The sequence below is a fragment of the Pongo pygmaeus genome, chromosome 9 (assembly GCF_028885625.2).
Source record: "Pongo pygmaeus isolate AG05252 chromosome 9, NHGRI_mPonPyg2-v2.0_pri, whole genome shotgun sequence".
Classification (NCBI taxonomy): Eukaryota; Metazoa; Chordata; class Mammalia; order Primates; family Hominidae; genus Pongo; species Pongo pygmaeus.
In genome coordinates this window covers 69,325,846-69,339,534 of record NC_072382.2, presented here as the reverse complement: position 1 = coordinate 69,339,534, position 13,689 = coordinate 69,325,846, and the positions used below count along the sequence as shown (strand labels likewise).

General features: G+C 35.6%; 2 protein-coding genes across 13 annotated transcripts in view; one reads left to right on the top strand and one right to left on the bottom strand.

The window, feature by feature from the left end:
• The window catches only part of ZNF215 (zinc finger protein 215), a 62,590-nt gene that overhangs the window by 21,682 nt on the left and 27,219 nt on the right, over window positions 1-13,689 (top strand). For 6 of the 10 annotated variants that reach the window (XM_054438667.2, XM_063671190.1, XM_054438668.2 and 3 more), the window contains one exon: window positions 1,297-3,440. In XM_054438667.2, coding sequence (XP_054294642.2) covers window positions 1,297-2,138 — 842 coding nt within the window. In that variant the 3' untranslated portion in view covers window positions 2,139-3,440. Of the gene's footprint in view, window positions 1-1,296; window positions 3,441-7,748; window positions 7,814-13,689 lie in introns of those variants that run through there. The other 4 variants (XM_063671192.1, XM_063671193.1, XM_054438671.2 and 1 more) reach the window with 2 other exon arrangements.
• The window catches only part of LOC134740261 (protein GVQW3-like), a 30,755-nt gene continuing 18,657 nt past the window's right edge, over window positions 1,592-13,689 (bottom strand). For 2 of the 3 annotated variants that reach the window (XR_010127590.1, XR_010127588.1), the window contains one exon: window positions 1,592-2,134. The gene's annotated coding sequence lies outside the window, so the exon portion shown is untranslated. The remainder of the gene's footprint in view (window positions 2,135-13,689) is intronic. The other variant, XR_010127589.1, reaches the window with a different exon arrangement.

The following is a 13,689-nucleotide window of genomic DNA, read 5'->3' as shown; positions in this document are numbered from 1 at the left end:
TTTATTCTCTCCTAAGACCCCCAGAGTCTCACCTACTATGGCATCAAGGTTGAAGTCTAGGATCTCATCTAAATTAGGTCCAGGTTTGGAAGACATTTCTCTCTCTGAAGACTTGTGAATTAAAGGAACAAGCTGTCTGCCCCCACACACCCAGTGTACACTGGTGAGGCAGAGACAGGAAATTTTATAAAATAATAGAACCAAAGCACAGATTTGATATGGGAGATGAAGGACAATGGTTATTCAGTTTTTTTTATGGACTCCAGTAAAAACATTAGAAAAACAATGACTCAAAACTGAAGACACTGAAGTTTTTTCAACATGGAAGATGACTTCAGTCTCTCATTTGTTAAGCTAGAGGACTATGATAGTCAAGTGGAGATGTCCTAGAGAGTGATGAAAACAAGGAACAGTAATGTATGTGAGTGCAAAGCTGAATGATTTGGTCACCAATAAATGTTGGAGAATAAAATTATTAGGCATACTTGAAGTTACAAGAAAAAAGTCAGTGAAATTTAATTTTTAAAAAATTGCTGGAATATAGAGTACACAGTATATAGAAGCTAAGAGACGAATTTTGAGAAAGGAAGTGGAACATAAATAAAACAGAAATGAGGACAGGTGAAAGGAAGAGACCCAATCTTAATTAGAATGGTAAAGTTTTGAGTTCTAGGGAGTACAGTAGAAAAAAAGTACCAAAGCACTAATGTTGGAATCGGGAGTTATTTTGAGCCCAGAAAAAGGACTTCTGCTACCTTATATTAGAGTTGTTTTTGCCTTTGTTATATGTAGGGAGTAATTGAGGGGGCACTATGATTGCAAGTTTGTTTTTAGCTGGTTAAGGTATGGTGCCTGGGAATACAGACATGTTCTTAAAATTATTATTAAATTGGTATTTTATAGAAAGGAATATTTATTGGTAAACAGCTTGGGATAAACAAGATGCTAGAAGAAGGAATATTAGGCAGAGCCTTCATACACTAGTTACGAACCAGTGATAATTTGAATTATGATATGATATGCCACCCCCCATCCTTGTTCATGTAACGATATTTTACTCGAGCCCTATATCTTTTTTTAATATTCCAGAATAGCTTTCCTATTTTATTTATTAACCTGCTTTTAACATTTTTGTACCATTTATTTCTTTTATAAGTATTTTTTTCTAACCTTGCCTCACATTTCCATTCTGTATTTAAGACTCGTGATATATGCATATACCTTATACAGTTCAGCCTCCATTTCCTAATGAAGGAGTTTCCCTTCTAGCTCATGGCATTTTTTATTTCTCTTTAGACATGAAGAGTATTTCTGGAGAAGAATCATCTCATGGAGTGATTATGACAAGGCTTACCGAAAGTGGACACCCTTCTTCAGATGTCTGGAAAGGTGAGAATTGGTTATATAGGAACCAGAAAAAATGGGACATAAATTTGCCACAAGAGGCTTTCATTCCTGAAACAATTTACACTGACGAGGAAGATTTTGAATGTAGTGAAAATAAGGAAACCTTTGATATTAATTCAGTTAGCTCAATTTGTGCTATACAACAGGGAATTCCTTCAAGAAAGGGGTCTCCAAAATGTGATAAGTTTAAAACTCAATTCAAATTTAATTTAGACTCAGTCGGTAAGCAACATTCAGAATATGAATATGTGAATGACTTGAGTTTGAGTACAGATATTCGACACCAAAAAAGTCATACTACAATGAATTCCTATGAATGTTATCAATGTGGGAAAGCCTTCTGCCGAAGTTCATCCCTTATTCGACATCAGATCATTCACACAGGAGAGAAACCCTATAAATGCAGTGAATGTGGGAGATTCTTCAACCGACGTACAAACCTTACTAAGCATCAAAAACTTCATGCTGAAGTAAAGGCCTGCACAAGCAATAAATGTGGAAAAGCCGTCAGTAAAAGTGAAGACAGTAATAATCCAGCACTCCATTTTGGAAACAATTTCTATGAATGTGTTAACTGTGGAAAATCCTTCAACCGCAGCTCCTCTCTTATTCGACACCAAATGATTCATACAGGAGAGAAACCATTCAAATGTAAGGAATGTAATAAAGCCTTCAACAGGAGTTCAAACCTTGTTAAACATCAAAAACTGCATACTCGAGATAAGTCCTGAAAAAAGAAAAAATATTACTTTCAGTCAGAATGCAGAACTCATTCAACATCATGAATTTATGCTGGATAAAATCTCATGAATATAATGTAAGAAAACATTTGTCAGATTATTCTTTAAATGATATCACAGAATTAATATTGGATAGAAATATTATTGGATAGAAATCTATTTGAAGGAATTTTCCTGGTTTTCAGATGAAGCCATAAGGCTTTGGAGTTAAACACAGTATCACCATACAAGTGTTTGTGTATCATTATTTTGATATCCATTACCCTCACCTCTCCCTAGTTCATAAATAGGTCTATAGCATACTAATATCTTCCTGATTTATTGATGAAGTAGACGTTAGGCAAAGCCAAACAATACTCTTGGAGTTGATATTTAATAAAACTTAGCCCTTTTAAGAAGGTCACAAGAAATCAGGAGCTCGTGTGAATATAAGAGAATACTTCTAAGGACAGAAATCTCTGAATCAATGGCTAAGACAACAGTAACAGCCATTTACTCCACTCCTGACAATACCCTTTGTTGTCTTGCTGCTGAATGGAGATTAGAGTTGGGAGAGGGTTATCAGCTGCAATGGGAGAAGTATGTATGCTGTTAATCTATATGTATTCTTAAAATCTGCATTTGTTTAAAGTACAGCAGGTCCTTGAAAAACTTTTTTGTTTTGTTATAATGTTATAATGATGTTGATGAGAAAAATATCGATTCCCAGCCAGGGACACTGTGTGGAGTTCGCACACTCTCCCCATGTCTCCAGGTGCTCTGGTTTCAAACCCGAAAGATGTATACATTAGGTTAATTGACATATCTAAATTATCTCAGTCTGAGTTTGTGAGGGAGTGTGCCCTGCAGTGGAATGGCTCCTAATCAGCGTTGGTTCCCACAATTGCCCTGAGCTGCTAGGATGCACTCTGTCCACCCATGGGCCTGTACTGGAATAACAGGGTAAATAATTATCTTACCTGTTTTTATTAATCCTTCTTAAATGTGTATACAGCTCAGATTTATTTTAATGTCTGATATTGGAAGCATTTGGGGTCTTTAGAAGTTTGATGATGTTGTGACCAGACATTTGCTGTAGGAACTTAACTCTTGTTTGTATCCATTAGTCTACGGTAAAATTGGTTTTGTTATACATCATTTCACTTAAAGTTGCAGTTCCTAAGAACCTATTGATGATGTTCAGTGCAGACTTACTGTACCTTTGGGAACTTAGGTTGGAGAGACATCCATAGCCTTAGGTATATCATTTATACCAGACATTATGAAGTTATTAAAGTCTCTTAATACTCTGTATACCAGAACTGTGTCTTCTGTAAACTACCTCAGGATCCCATCTGGTTCTTGAGCCAAGAAGTATGACTTAATCTGCCCCAAAAAATTCACACGGGAGACATTCCCAATTAATGATGATGGTAGCTTTTTCTGAAAGTTCATACCTTATTCAAAGGCAGAAAAGGTATACTGGAGTGAACTCCTATGATTAAATAATGTCAAAATCTATGTTTGTTTATCCTTTATATTGCAATACAAGTTTTATTAGGACAAAGCCCTACATAAGTAATTGATAATAGAAATTCATATAAACAAGAAGTAACTTGTAGAGAAGCCTAACAAGAGAAAAGCACTCTGAATGTAAAAAATTCTCGAGGTATAGTTCATTCATCAAAGTACTTACATTAAATACAATGGATTCTGACTTTTTAATTTCAGGTATTCCAAGTCCAATATTTCAGTTTTTGAAAATAAGCTGTGATTTTCTTTTGGATGGTTGAAAGATAGAAGTACTATTTTCATTCTTTATCTCTTCTTTGAACAACTAGCTATTTGAGCCTAAGTAAGATACTTATTTTTTTCTCCTAAATCTCCAAGCTTTCTTTAAAAAGTGTTTACTATGTTCACTAAGTTTAACATAACATAGTTTCAAATAATAATTTTTGGAGTGCATTTAAAGCACTTGCAGAGTATTTATAGCCAATTAACATCTTCTTGCAGCCTTGTTCCACAAGCCTACTATTTATTTAGTACATTGTATTAGCGTTCTCTAGAGGGACAGAACCAATAGGATAGATGTATATATAAAGGGGAGTTTATTAAGGAGTATTGATTTACACTGTTGCAAAGTGAGGTCCCACAATAGGCTGTCTGCAAGCTGAGGAGCAAGGAAGCCAAGTCCCAATTTTACATAGAGTTCAAGTCCCAAAACCTCAAAAGTAGGGAAGCCGACAGTGCAGCCTTCAGTCTGTGGTTGAAGGTCCAAGAGTCCCAAAGCTGAAGAACCTGGATTCTGATGTTCGAGGGTAGGAAGCATCCAGAACTGGGGAAAGATGTAGGCCGGAAGACTAAGCCAGTCTAGTCATTCCAATCTCTCCTGCCTTTTATTCTGGCCACACTGGCAGCTGATTAGATTGTGTCCACCCAGATTGAGGGTCGGTCTGCCTTTCCCAGTCCACTGACTCAAATGGTAATCTCCTTTGGCAACACCCCCACAGACACACTCAGGAACAATACTTTGCATCCTTCAATCCAATCAAGTTGGCACTCAATATTAATCATCACATATTTGAGTTTTACTATATACCATCAAAGGTATACCTAAGCTGAAACATGAAGAGTGTAGATTAGCCAGAGTGTGTCTGGCAAGTGTGGAAATGTTAGGAGAGATGATAAAGGAAAAACAAGGGGCACAAAGCTATAAAGGGATGAGGGCATGGCATGTTCAGGAAACATAAGTTCATCTACTAGAATACAGCATTGGGAAAGAATGGAGCTTTCATTTCACATAGAGGTAAAGCTACAGATAGACTCAAGGGGCACATCATGAGAGGTCTTGTAAGCCACTTTATAAGTTTGAGCTTCAGCCTAAAGGTAATAGTGAGATAAAATTATTGTTAACTCCATGTTTAGTACTCTGAAAATGCTAATTTAAGTAACAAGACAAAACTCGAAAGGAGAAAATCATTTGCTGCTGATATGGTTGACCATCATGACAACCTAATAAAATTCATTGAAAAAGTGTTAGATTTAATAAATGAATTAAGATAAGGTAAATATACCAACTTTGCTCAAAAAATAATCTTGAATAAGTGGAAAGCTGTGTCTGGATGGGAAGACTACTATAGAGATTTTGAGTCTCCACACATTAAACTACAAATGAAAAATTCTAATCAGATATTCAATAGGGAGGATTTATTTCACAAAGTGATTATAAAGTTTACTTTGTAGAAGTAAGAAAATAGCTGTGACCATTTTTTTAAAAGCAAGGTAATGAGAACATTACTAATAACATAGTGTGATACTAGTCTATTGACATGTGTGAGACAGTTGTTTATAACTAGACCTAGGTGTTTATAAGAATTTAGCATATCATAAATTGTCACTTCAAATTAGAGTGGAAACAATTCAATATTTACATATATATCATATACAGATATATACATATATGAATATGTATGATATATGTTGATACATTTTTTGAAAATTTGACCATGCTGTAGAAAACTGGTCTAAAAAGTTAAATGCCAATCTCAACCGATAAACAAGGGAAATGTTCTATTTTCACTAATACTAAAAAACTTAAAGATCATATATTGGGCTGATACACAACATATAAAAGGAATAATAACACTCAGTTTTAGTGGGACTCTCAAGAAATGTAACTCACATGCCACTAAGGGAATGCAAATAATTACTAACTTTCTGGAGGGCCAACTTGACAATATATATTGAGAGCATTTAAAAAGTCAAGTTACAGGAGGGAACAGCACAAGTTAGGATTCAAAAAATCACAAGACCACATGAGCTCCAGAGAGTGACAAAGAATGCACAGTCTACACAAAGGAAGAGCAATGGGAGTTGAAGAAAAGACCAGCATCCAGCCTACAAAGAGGAAGAAAGGAGCTGCAGAACTCAGCCTGAGCAAGTGAAAACAAGTATGAGTCAAGAACCACCAGATTCACACTCAGCAGCATCAACAATCACCAAGAGGTGAGGACAAAGATGAGGCTGATAGGGGTAAAGCAAGTGCTTCACCCAGGCTCTCTTCCTTCTACTTAAGTATGTCATAAGCACGTTACTAGGCTGTCCAGCTATTTCATTTTTAGAGAGTTGTAACCCAGGTGTTATTGCCATAGATTGCCCTGGATCAATACTCTGATTACTTCACTCATGTCACTCGGGCACTGTGGAATTAAATGATTAAGAGCAAGAAATCCATTTCCAGGGCAACAGCTTTCACCATCATCTCCAGCCTTCAGAAAATGGACACTACAGAGCTCTTCAGGGATGCCTTTGCTTCTTTTTCAAAACATCTTTAAATCTTTAGTGAAGGGAGTACTAAATTGATTCCAATATTCTATCACCCTGGACCTTTGGATTCTTTTCTCTATGGTATGCCAGAGAAGTTATGTTATTAGCTGTAGGTCAAATTTGACTCTAGGCTTTAATTAGCCAACTTACCAGAATAGGTTGCTCTTTCTGGTGTTTTCATTAAATGTCAGAATTAACAGAATAGGTTACTCTTCTGGTGATTTCATTAAATCCCAGGTTTCAGATGTTTGCATCTGTGACAATAAATCCAACCCAAATGTAACTTACATTTGGTCCATCATAGAATTTGCTCCCACACGTATTCTCCAGGCTTTTTGCTAATAGAATTGCCAAGCCTGTTAACTCTTACAATAACAGATATTTCCTTCTGTAGGAACAAAGAATGCTTGCATTTTCTGTCACGGTTATATTCAGATCTAAGTCTCATTATGACCCTGGAGCCAATGACAAGTGGTAGGGGTGGGAGCCGAAGAGAACTGGTATCAGCTTGTAAGGCAAATGTAAGGTGTAGTCAAGAATATGCTTTAGTGGAGAGAAGGCCTGATACCCTCAAGTGGATAAGGAGTACCATTTCATTGGCAAGATATTCAAAAGAATGGGGTGGCCAAATTCTCAGCTTCATCAGTGTCTGCCCAAATACCTTATGTAATATTCCTCACCAGTTCTCTTACCTTCACTGTCACCAGAATATGCATTTAATTGGTGCGGCAATTCTGCAGCACTTTCTGTTGAGTAGGGTTTGTCAGCCATATCTACCTTACAGCCGCTGGGTTTCAGAGTGCCATCGGGCCTTTTGGTTATCCTCTTTTGATTCTTAATTGTGTATTCATAGCTTTTAGTTGCTCTTCTTCCATATGTTCATTCCCTATTAAAAATCATTTTTTCCACCATAACTAATGCCACAACCACTTGCGCTCTCGACACCTTGTCCTTTACCTGCACTTCTATTCTAACAGTGATAATCTGAGAAATCCTGATGTCCTCAAATGCTGATTTTTCCCCCAACAGAAAGGTTATCCCTGTGCTTTTCTGCAGCCTAATGCTGAATCCCGCTTAGAGGATCTATTTTGTAGAGCCGCTTTGGTTCCAATCTTCATTTTCCTCTGGGTCAGCAGGAAACAGATGTCATTCTCAATTTTAGAATAATAATAGTTTAATATTATGGGACTATTTCTAAAGGTCTGAGCAAAGTTTAGGGAAACCACAAGAAATAGGAAAATACCCAAAAGCTAGTAATAAGGTTTTTTTTTTGTTTTTGTTTTTGTTTTTCCTTAGGCCTGAAAAGGCAAGACAAAGGAGTCATCACCAGAAGCTAGGAGTCATGTAAAGAGGGCACTTTGGTAAGAGCTGCAACCTGAGGTCTAGGAAAGCAGCAGTCAAAATCAACCCTCCTGTCTCCTGCCAGGGACTCCCATTGGCTATAGCCATGGAGTTAAAGAGCCCATTGATGTCATCCATTTAGGCCAGCCTCCCAGAGAGGAGAAAAGTGGAGAGTGGATCTAGAAGGGAAAATAGAGGATATCTGGTATGGGATCCAAATTGATCTGATAAGGGACTTAGAGTGAACCTCAGCCCTTTTATATATATCTATGATTCACATCCTTGAAAGTCCAACTCCTTCTTGGACTGGTTTCTGTACCCTATTATGTTATCTACAGCAAGTGGAAGTGTATTTTTTAAAGTTTGACCGTTCATCTCACTTGGTAATGCTTGGTGTCTTCACCTTGTAATGTAGTGTAAGTGGTTCTTACAGGGTGGTCTCCAGACCAGCAGCATCAACATCTCTTGGGATTTGTTAGAAATACCAGTCCTTGGGCCCCACTGCAGACCTAATCAGGCAGAAATTCTGGAAAATGGACAGTAATTTTTCTTGTAACAAGCCCTCTAATTCTGATGCAAGTTTGGAAACCTCTGATCTAAGCTTGACATCTGGGCCTAATCTTACCAATGACACTGATTGTAAGTTTCAGTAATGTTTCTAAAATTGGCCTTGCATCAGCTATCACCTATATTTTTCCTGTGTCATATTGCGTGTCATAAGTCCTTGTTTCTGAAGGGCCCTTGTATTCTAAGTTTCTCTTCAGTATATTCAATATATTCAGAAACTATCAATTCTCAAGCAAATTAACAGCTCTACCCATTTTCTTAGTGCCCTTTATTTCTAGTCTACTTATCCACCTTTCCTGGGCATGGGCATTTAATTAGTGAATTCAATTGAATTAATCACACAGTCACGTAACTACCACCATAATCTGTATATAGAACAGTTCCACCAATACAGAAAATTCTCTCCTGTTCTTTTATAGTCAAGCTGTTCCCTCAACTCCTGCCCTCATGACCACTGATCTGGCCTCTCTCTATATAATTTTGCCTTTTCCAGAATGTGATATAGGTGGTTTCATATAGTATATAGGTTTCTTAGTCTGGCATCTTTCCCTTAGCTTACCTAATTGAGAGTCAAACATGTTATTGCATCTTATTTATTGTTGAGTAGCAATAAAATGCTACTAAAATATGGTTACATATATTCTACTCTATATATGAACCATCTGAGTTATTTATATATATGTGTTATTCATTTTAAATAACTCAGTTATTCACCAGTTGAGAGACATTTGGATTGTTGCCAGTTGGAGTTAAATATAAAAAAATTATATAAGAGTTTGTGTTAAGATATGTTTTCATTTATCTTGGTATATACCTAGGTGTGAGATTGTTGGGTCCTATGGTAAGTATATGTTTATCTTGATAAGAAACTGTCGAACTATTTTACAAAAAGACTATCACTTGGCATTCTGACCATAATGGATGAGAGTACCTGATTTTCCACATACTAACATTGGATATTCCCAGTTTTGCTTTGCTTTAGCTATGGTGTACTAGAGTAAGCTCACATTGGCTCACAAAAAGTAACTGTTAAATTATCAGGAATTTTGTGAGCTAAGTGAAATTATGTTATAGCTTGGAATCAACCAAGATTTACACCACAGAAACAAATGCTATTAATCTGGGTTTTTAAAATGTTTTTTGGAGACCTAGCTAAACATTTGCCATACCACTATGTTAGCAATTATAGTAAGTATGTAATAGTACCTCATTATCACTTCAATTTGCATTTTCTGAATGACTATATTATATTTTCATGGGCTTATTTGTCATACATATATTTTTGATGAAATGTCTTTTTAAATCTTTTGGCTATTTTTAAATCTAGTTGTTTTCTTAAGTTTTGACAGTTTTTTATATATTCTAGATGGAAGTCCTTTATTGGATATGTATTTTGTATAAATATTTTTTGCACAGTCTATGGCTTGTCCTTTTATTTTAAACAGTGTCTTTCAAAAAAGTTTATAATGTTGATGAAGTTCATTTTATCAATTGTTTCTCTCATTGATTGTGCTTTCACTGTCATACCTAAAATATTTCTCCTGTTTTCTTCTAGAAGTTTTAGAGTTTTAGGTTTTACATTGAGGTTTATGATCTATTCTTAGTTAACATTTGCACATTATGTGAGGTATGGGTCAAGCTTTATTCGCTTATGGATATCTAGCAGTTTCAGTACTATTTATAGAAGACTGTAGATTGAATTACCTTTGAACATGTGTCAAAAGTCAACAGTTATGTCAGTCCATTTCTGGAGTCTGATCTTTGTGCCTATCCTTTCAGTAGTATGTTAGTTTCTTGATTAATGAATATTTAGCCTTGAAATCAGATCATGTAAGTCTTCTTAGTTCTTTTTTTTTTTTTAAATGTCTTTGGCTTTCTTGTTCCTTTGCAGTTCCATATAAATTTTTAGACTTAGCTTATTTCTACAGAATAATCAAGATGAGTTTTTATTAGGGTTGCATTAAATCTAAAGATCTCCTTTTGTATATGTGTCTTTTAACACTGTTTTACATACATTAGTGTGTGTATTCACTCACAGAAATAACATTCTCAAATGAGTGCCCAAGTAACATTCTAAGAAACTCTTTTATACATTTGTATTTAAACAAAGTTTTACATGCATTACATCATAGTGAATACATCCATTTACTGAAATAATACTACCAACAAGCTGTACAAGTAGAACTCCTACATCACCTTTTATACATGGGTCTTCACATGCATCATTTGTGGTGAACTCAGATGTGGCCACCACATTAATGTGAGTAAACAGTGTTGAAAGACAAAGATACAGAAGAAATATCTGAGTGAAACTTCCACACCAAATTGAGAACAGTGTTATTTCAGTAAAGCTATATTGAACACTGTAATACATGTTATACAGAGTTTAAAGTCACACATGTAAAAGTGTTTCTGAGAGTGCCACTTGTGTACCAGGTTGAGAATGGTGTTATTTCAGTGATTGGATGTATTCACTACTATGCAATGATGTAAAACCTGTTTTTAAACACATGTATAAAAGATGTTTCCAAAGTGCTACATGGACATCAATTTGAGAAACATGTTTTTAGTGTACAAATGTGTTCACTCTATTCAAACAATGTTTAAAGATACCTAAATAAAAGATGTTTCTAGAACTGTTATTTACAGACAAATCTAAAGATCAATTTTGGGAAATTTCACATCTTAAAAATACTGTGTCTTGCAATATGTAAACATAGTGTGTCTTAAGGTGTTTTATTTCTTTTATCAGTCTTCTGTAGGTTTCAGCATACAGAACTTACAAAGATTTTGTTAGATATACTTCCATGTAATTAACATTTTTAGTACATTATAAATAGTACTGTTTTTATAACTTGAATTTCCATTTGTTCATTCCAGTGTATACAAATAAAATCATTTCATATTGACTTAGCTTCCTATGAGGGTGCTAAATTCATTCTAGTAGTTTTTTGTGATCTCACTGAGATTTTTTATATAGACAGTCATGTCATCTGTGACTATTTTTTAGTATTTTAGTTCTGTCTTCAGGGATGATACTGGTCTTTTTCTTGTATGCCTTGGTCTAGTTTGGATTAGACTAATGCTGGTATAATTAGGTGAGTTGGAAAGTTGTTCCTTATTTTCTATTTTCTGGAAGAATTTCGGTAAAACTGGTATTATTTCTTCCTTAAATATCTGATAGAATTCTCCAGTGAAGTCTTTAGGCTTTGAGCTTCCTTTGTTGGAAAGTTTTAAATTATGAAATCTATTTTTTAAGAGGTATAGAGCTATTCAGGTTGTTTCTTCTTGAGTGAGCCTTAGGACTTGGTGTCTTTCAAGAAGATACCGTTAAATATTACACAGCCATAAAAAAGAATGAAATCATGTCCTTCGCAGCGGCATGGATGGAGCTAGAGGCCATTATCCTAAGCAAATTAATGCAAGAACAGAAGACCAAATACCACATGTTCTCACTTATAAGTAGGAGCTAAACATTGAGTACACATGTGCACAAAGTAGAGCACAATATACATTGGGCCTAGTTGAGGGTGGAGGGTGGGATGAGGATGAGGATTGAAAAACTACCCATCAGGTACTATGCTTATTATCTGGGTGATGAAATAATTTGTACATCAAACACTGGTGACACACAATTTACCCATGTAACAAACCTGTACATATCCCCTCCAAAACTAAAATAAAAAATAAAAGTTGGAAAGAAAAAAAAAGTTTATATCATCTAAGTTGTGGAATCTATAGGCATAATATTCTACGGACAGAATTGTTCACAATATTACCTTGTTTTCTTTTTAATATCTATAGGATCTGTAGTCCCTTCTTTCCTGATAGCATAACTTGTATTCTCCATTTATCTTAGTCTGGCTAGTGGTTTATCATTTTCATTGATTATTTTTCTATTTTAAATTTCATTTTTATAATTTTGTTCCTTCTGCTTGATTTGGGTGTACTTTTTTGTCTCTTAAGGTAGATGCTTATTTTTTTAAGTATATAGGAAGTTGACATTTCTTTTATTATTTATTACACTTTAAGTTCTGGGATCTATGTGCAGAACGGGCAGGTTTGTTACATAGGTATACACATGCCATGGTGGTTTGCTGCATCCATCAACCCATCATCTGCATTAGGTATTTCTGCTAATATCCCTCCCCTATCTCCCTACCCACTGACAGGCCCTGGTGTGTGATGTTCCCCTTCCTGTGTCCATGTGTTCTCTTTGGTCAACTCCTACTTATGAGTGAGAACATGCAGTGTTTGATTTTCTGTTCTTGTGTTAGTTTGCTGAGAATGTTGGTTTTCAGCTTCATCCATGTCCCTGCAAAGGACATAAACTCATCCTTTTTTATGGCTGCATAGTATTCCATGGTGTATATGTGCCACAATTTCTTTATCCAGTCTATCACTGATGGGCATTTGGGTTGGTTCCAATTCTTTGCTATTGTGAATGGTGCTGCAATAAACATACATGTCCATGTGTCTTTATAGTAGAATGATTTATAATCCTTTGGGTACCCAGTAATGGGAATGCTGGTCAAATGGTATTTCTGGTTCTAGATCCATGAGGAATCTCCACACTGTCTTCCACAATGGTTGAACTAATTTACACTCCCACCAACAGTGTAAAAGCATTCCTATTTCTCCACATCTTCTCCAGCATCTGTTGTTTCCTGACTTTTTAATGATTGCCATTCTAACTGGCGTGAGATGATATCTCATTGTGGTTTTGATTTGTATTTCTCTAATGACCAGTGATGGCAAGCTTTTTTTCATATGCTTTTTGGCCACAAAAATGTCTTATTTTGAGAAGTGTCTGTTCATATGCTTTTGTTTGTTTTTTTTCTTGTGAATTTGTTTAAGTTCTTTGAAGATTCTGGATATTAGCCCTTTTTCAGATGAATAGATTACAAAAATGTTCTCCCATTCTGTAGGTTGCCTGTTCACTCTGATGATAGTTTATTTTGCTGTGCAGAAGCTCTTTAGTTTAATTAGATCCCAGTTTGTCTATTTAGGCTTTTGTTGCCATTGCTTTTGATGTTTTAGTCCTGAAGTCTTTGGCCTTGCCCATGTCCTGAATGGATTGCCTAGGTTTTCTTGTAGGTTTTGATGATTTTAGATCTTGTGTTTAAGTCTTTAATCCATCTTGAGTTAATTTTTGTATAAGGTGTAAGGAAAGGGGTCCAGTTTCAGTTTTCTGCATATGGCTAGCCACTTTTCCCAACACCATTGATTTAATAGGGAATCCTTTCCGCATTACTTGTTTTTATAAGGTTTGCCAAGGATCAGATGGTTGTACGAGTGGCAATATTTCTGAGGCCTCTGTTCTGTTCCA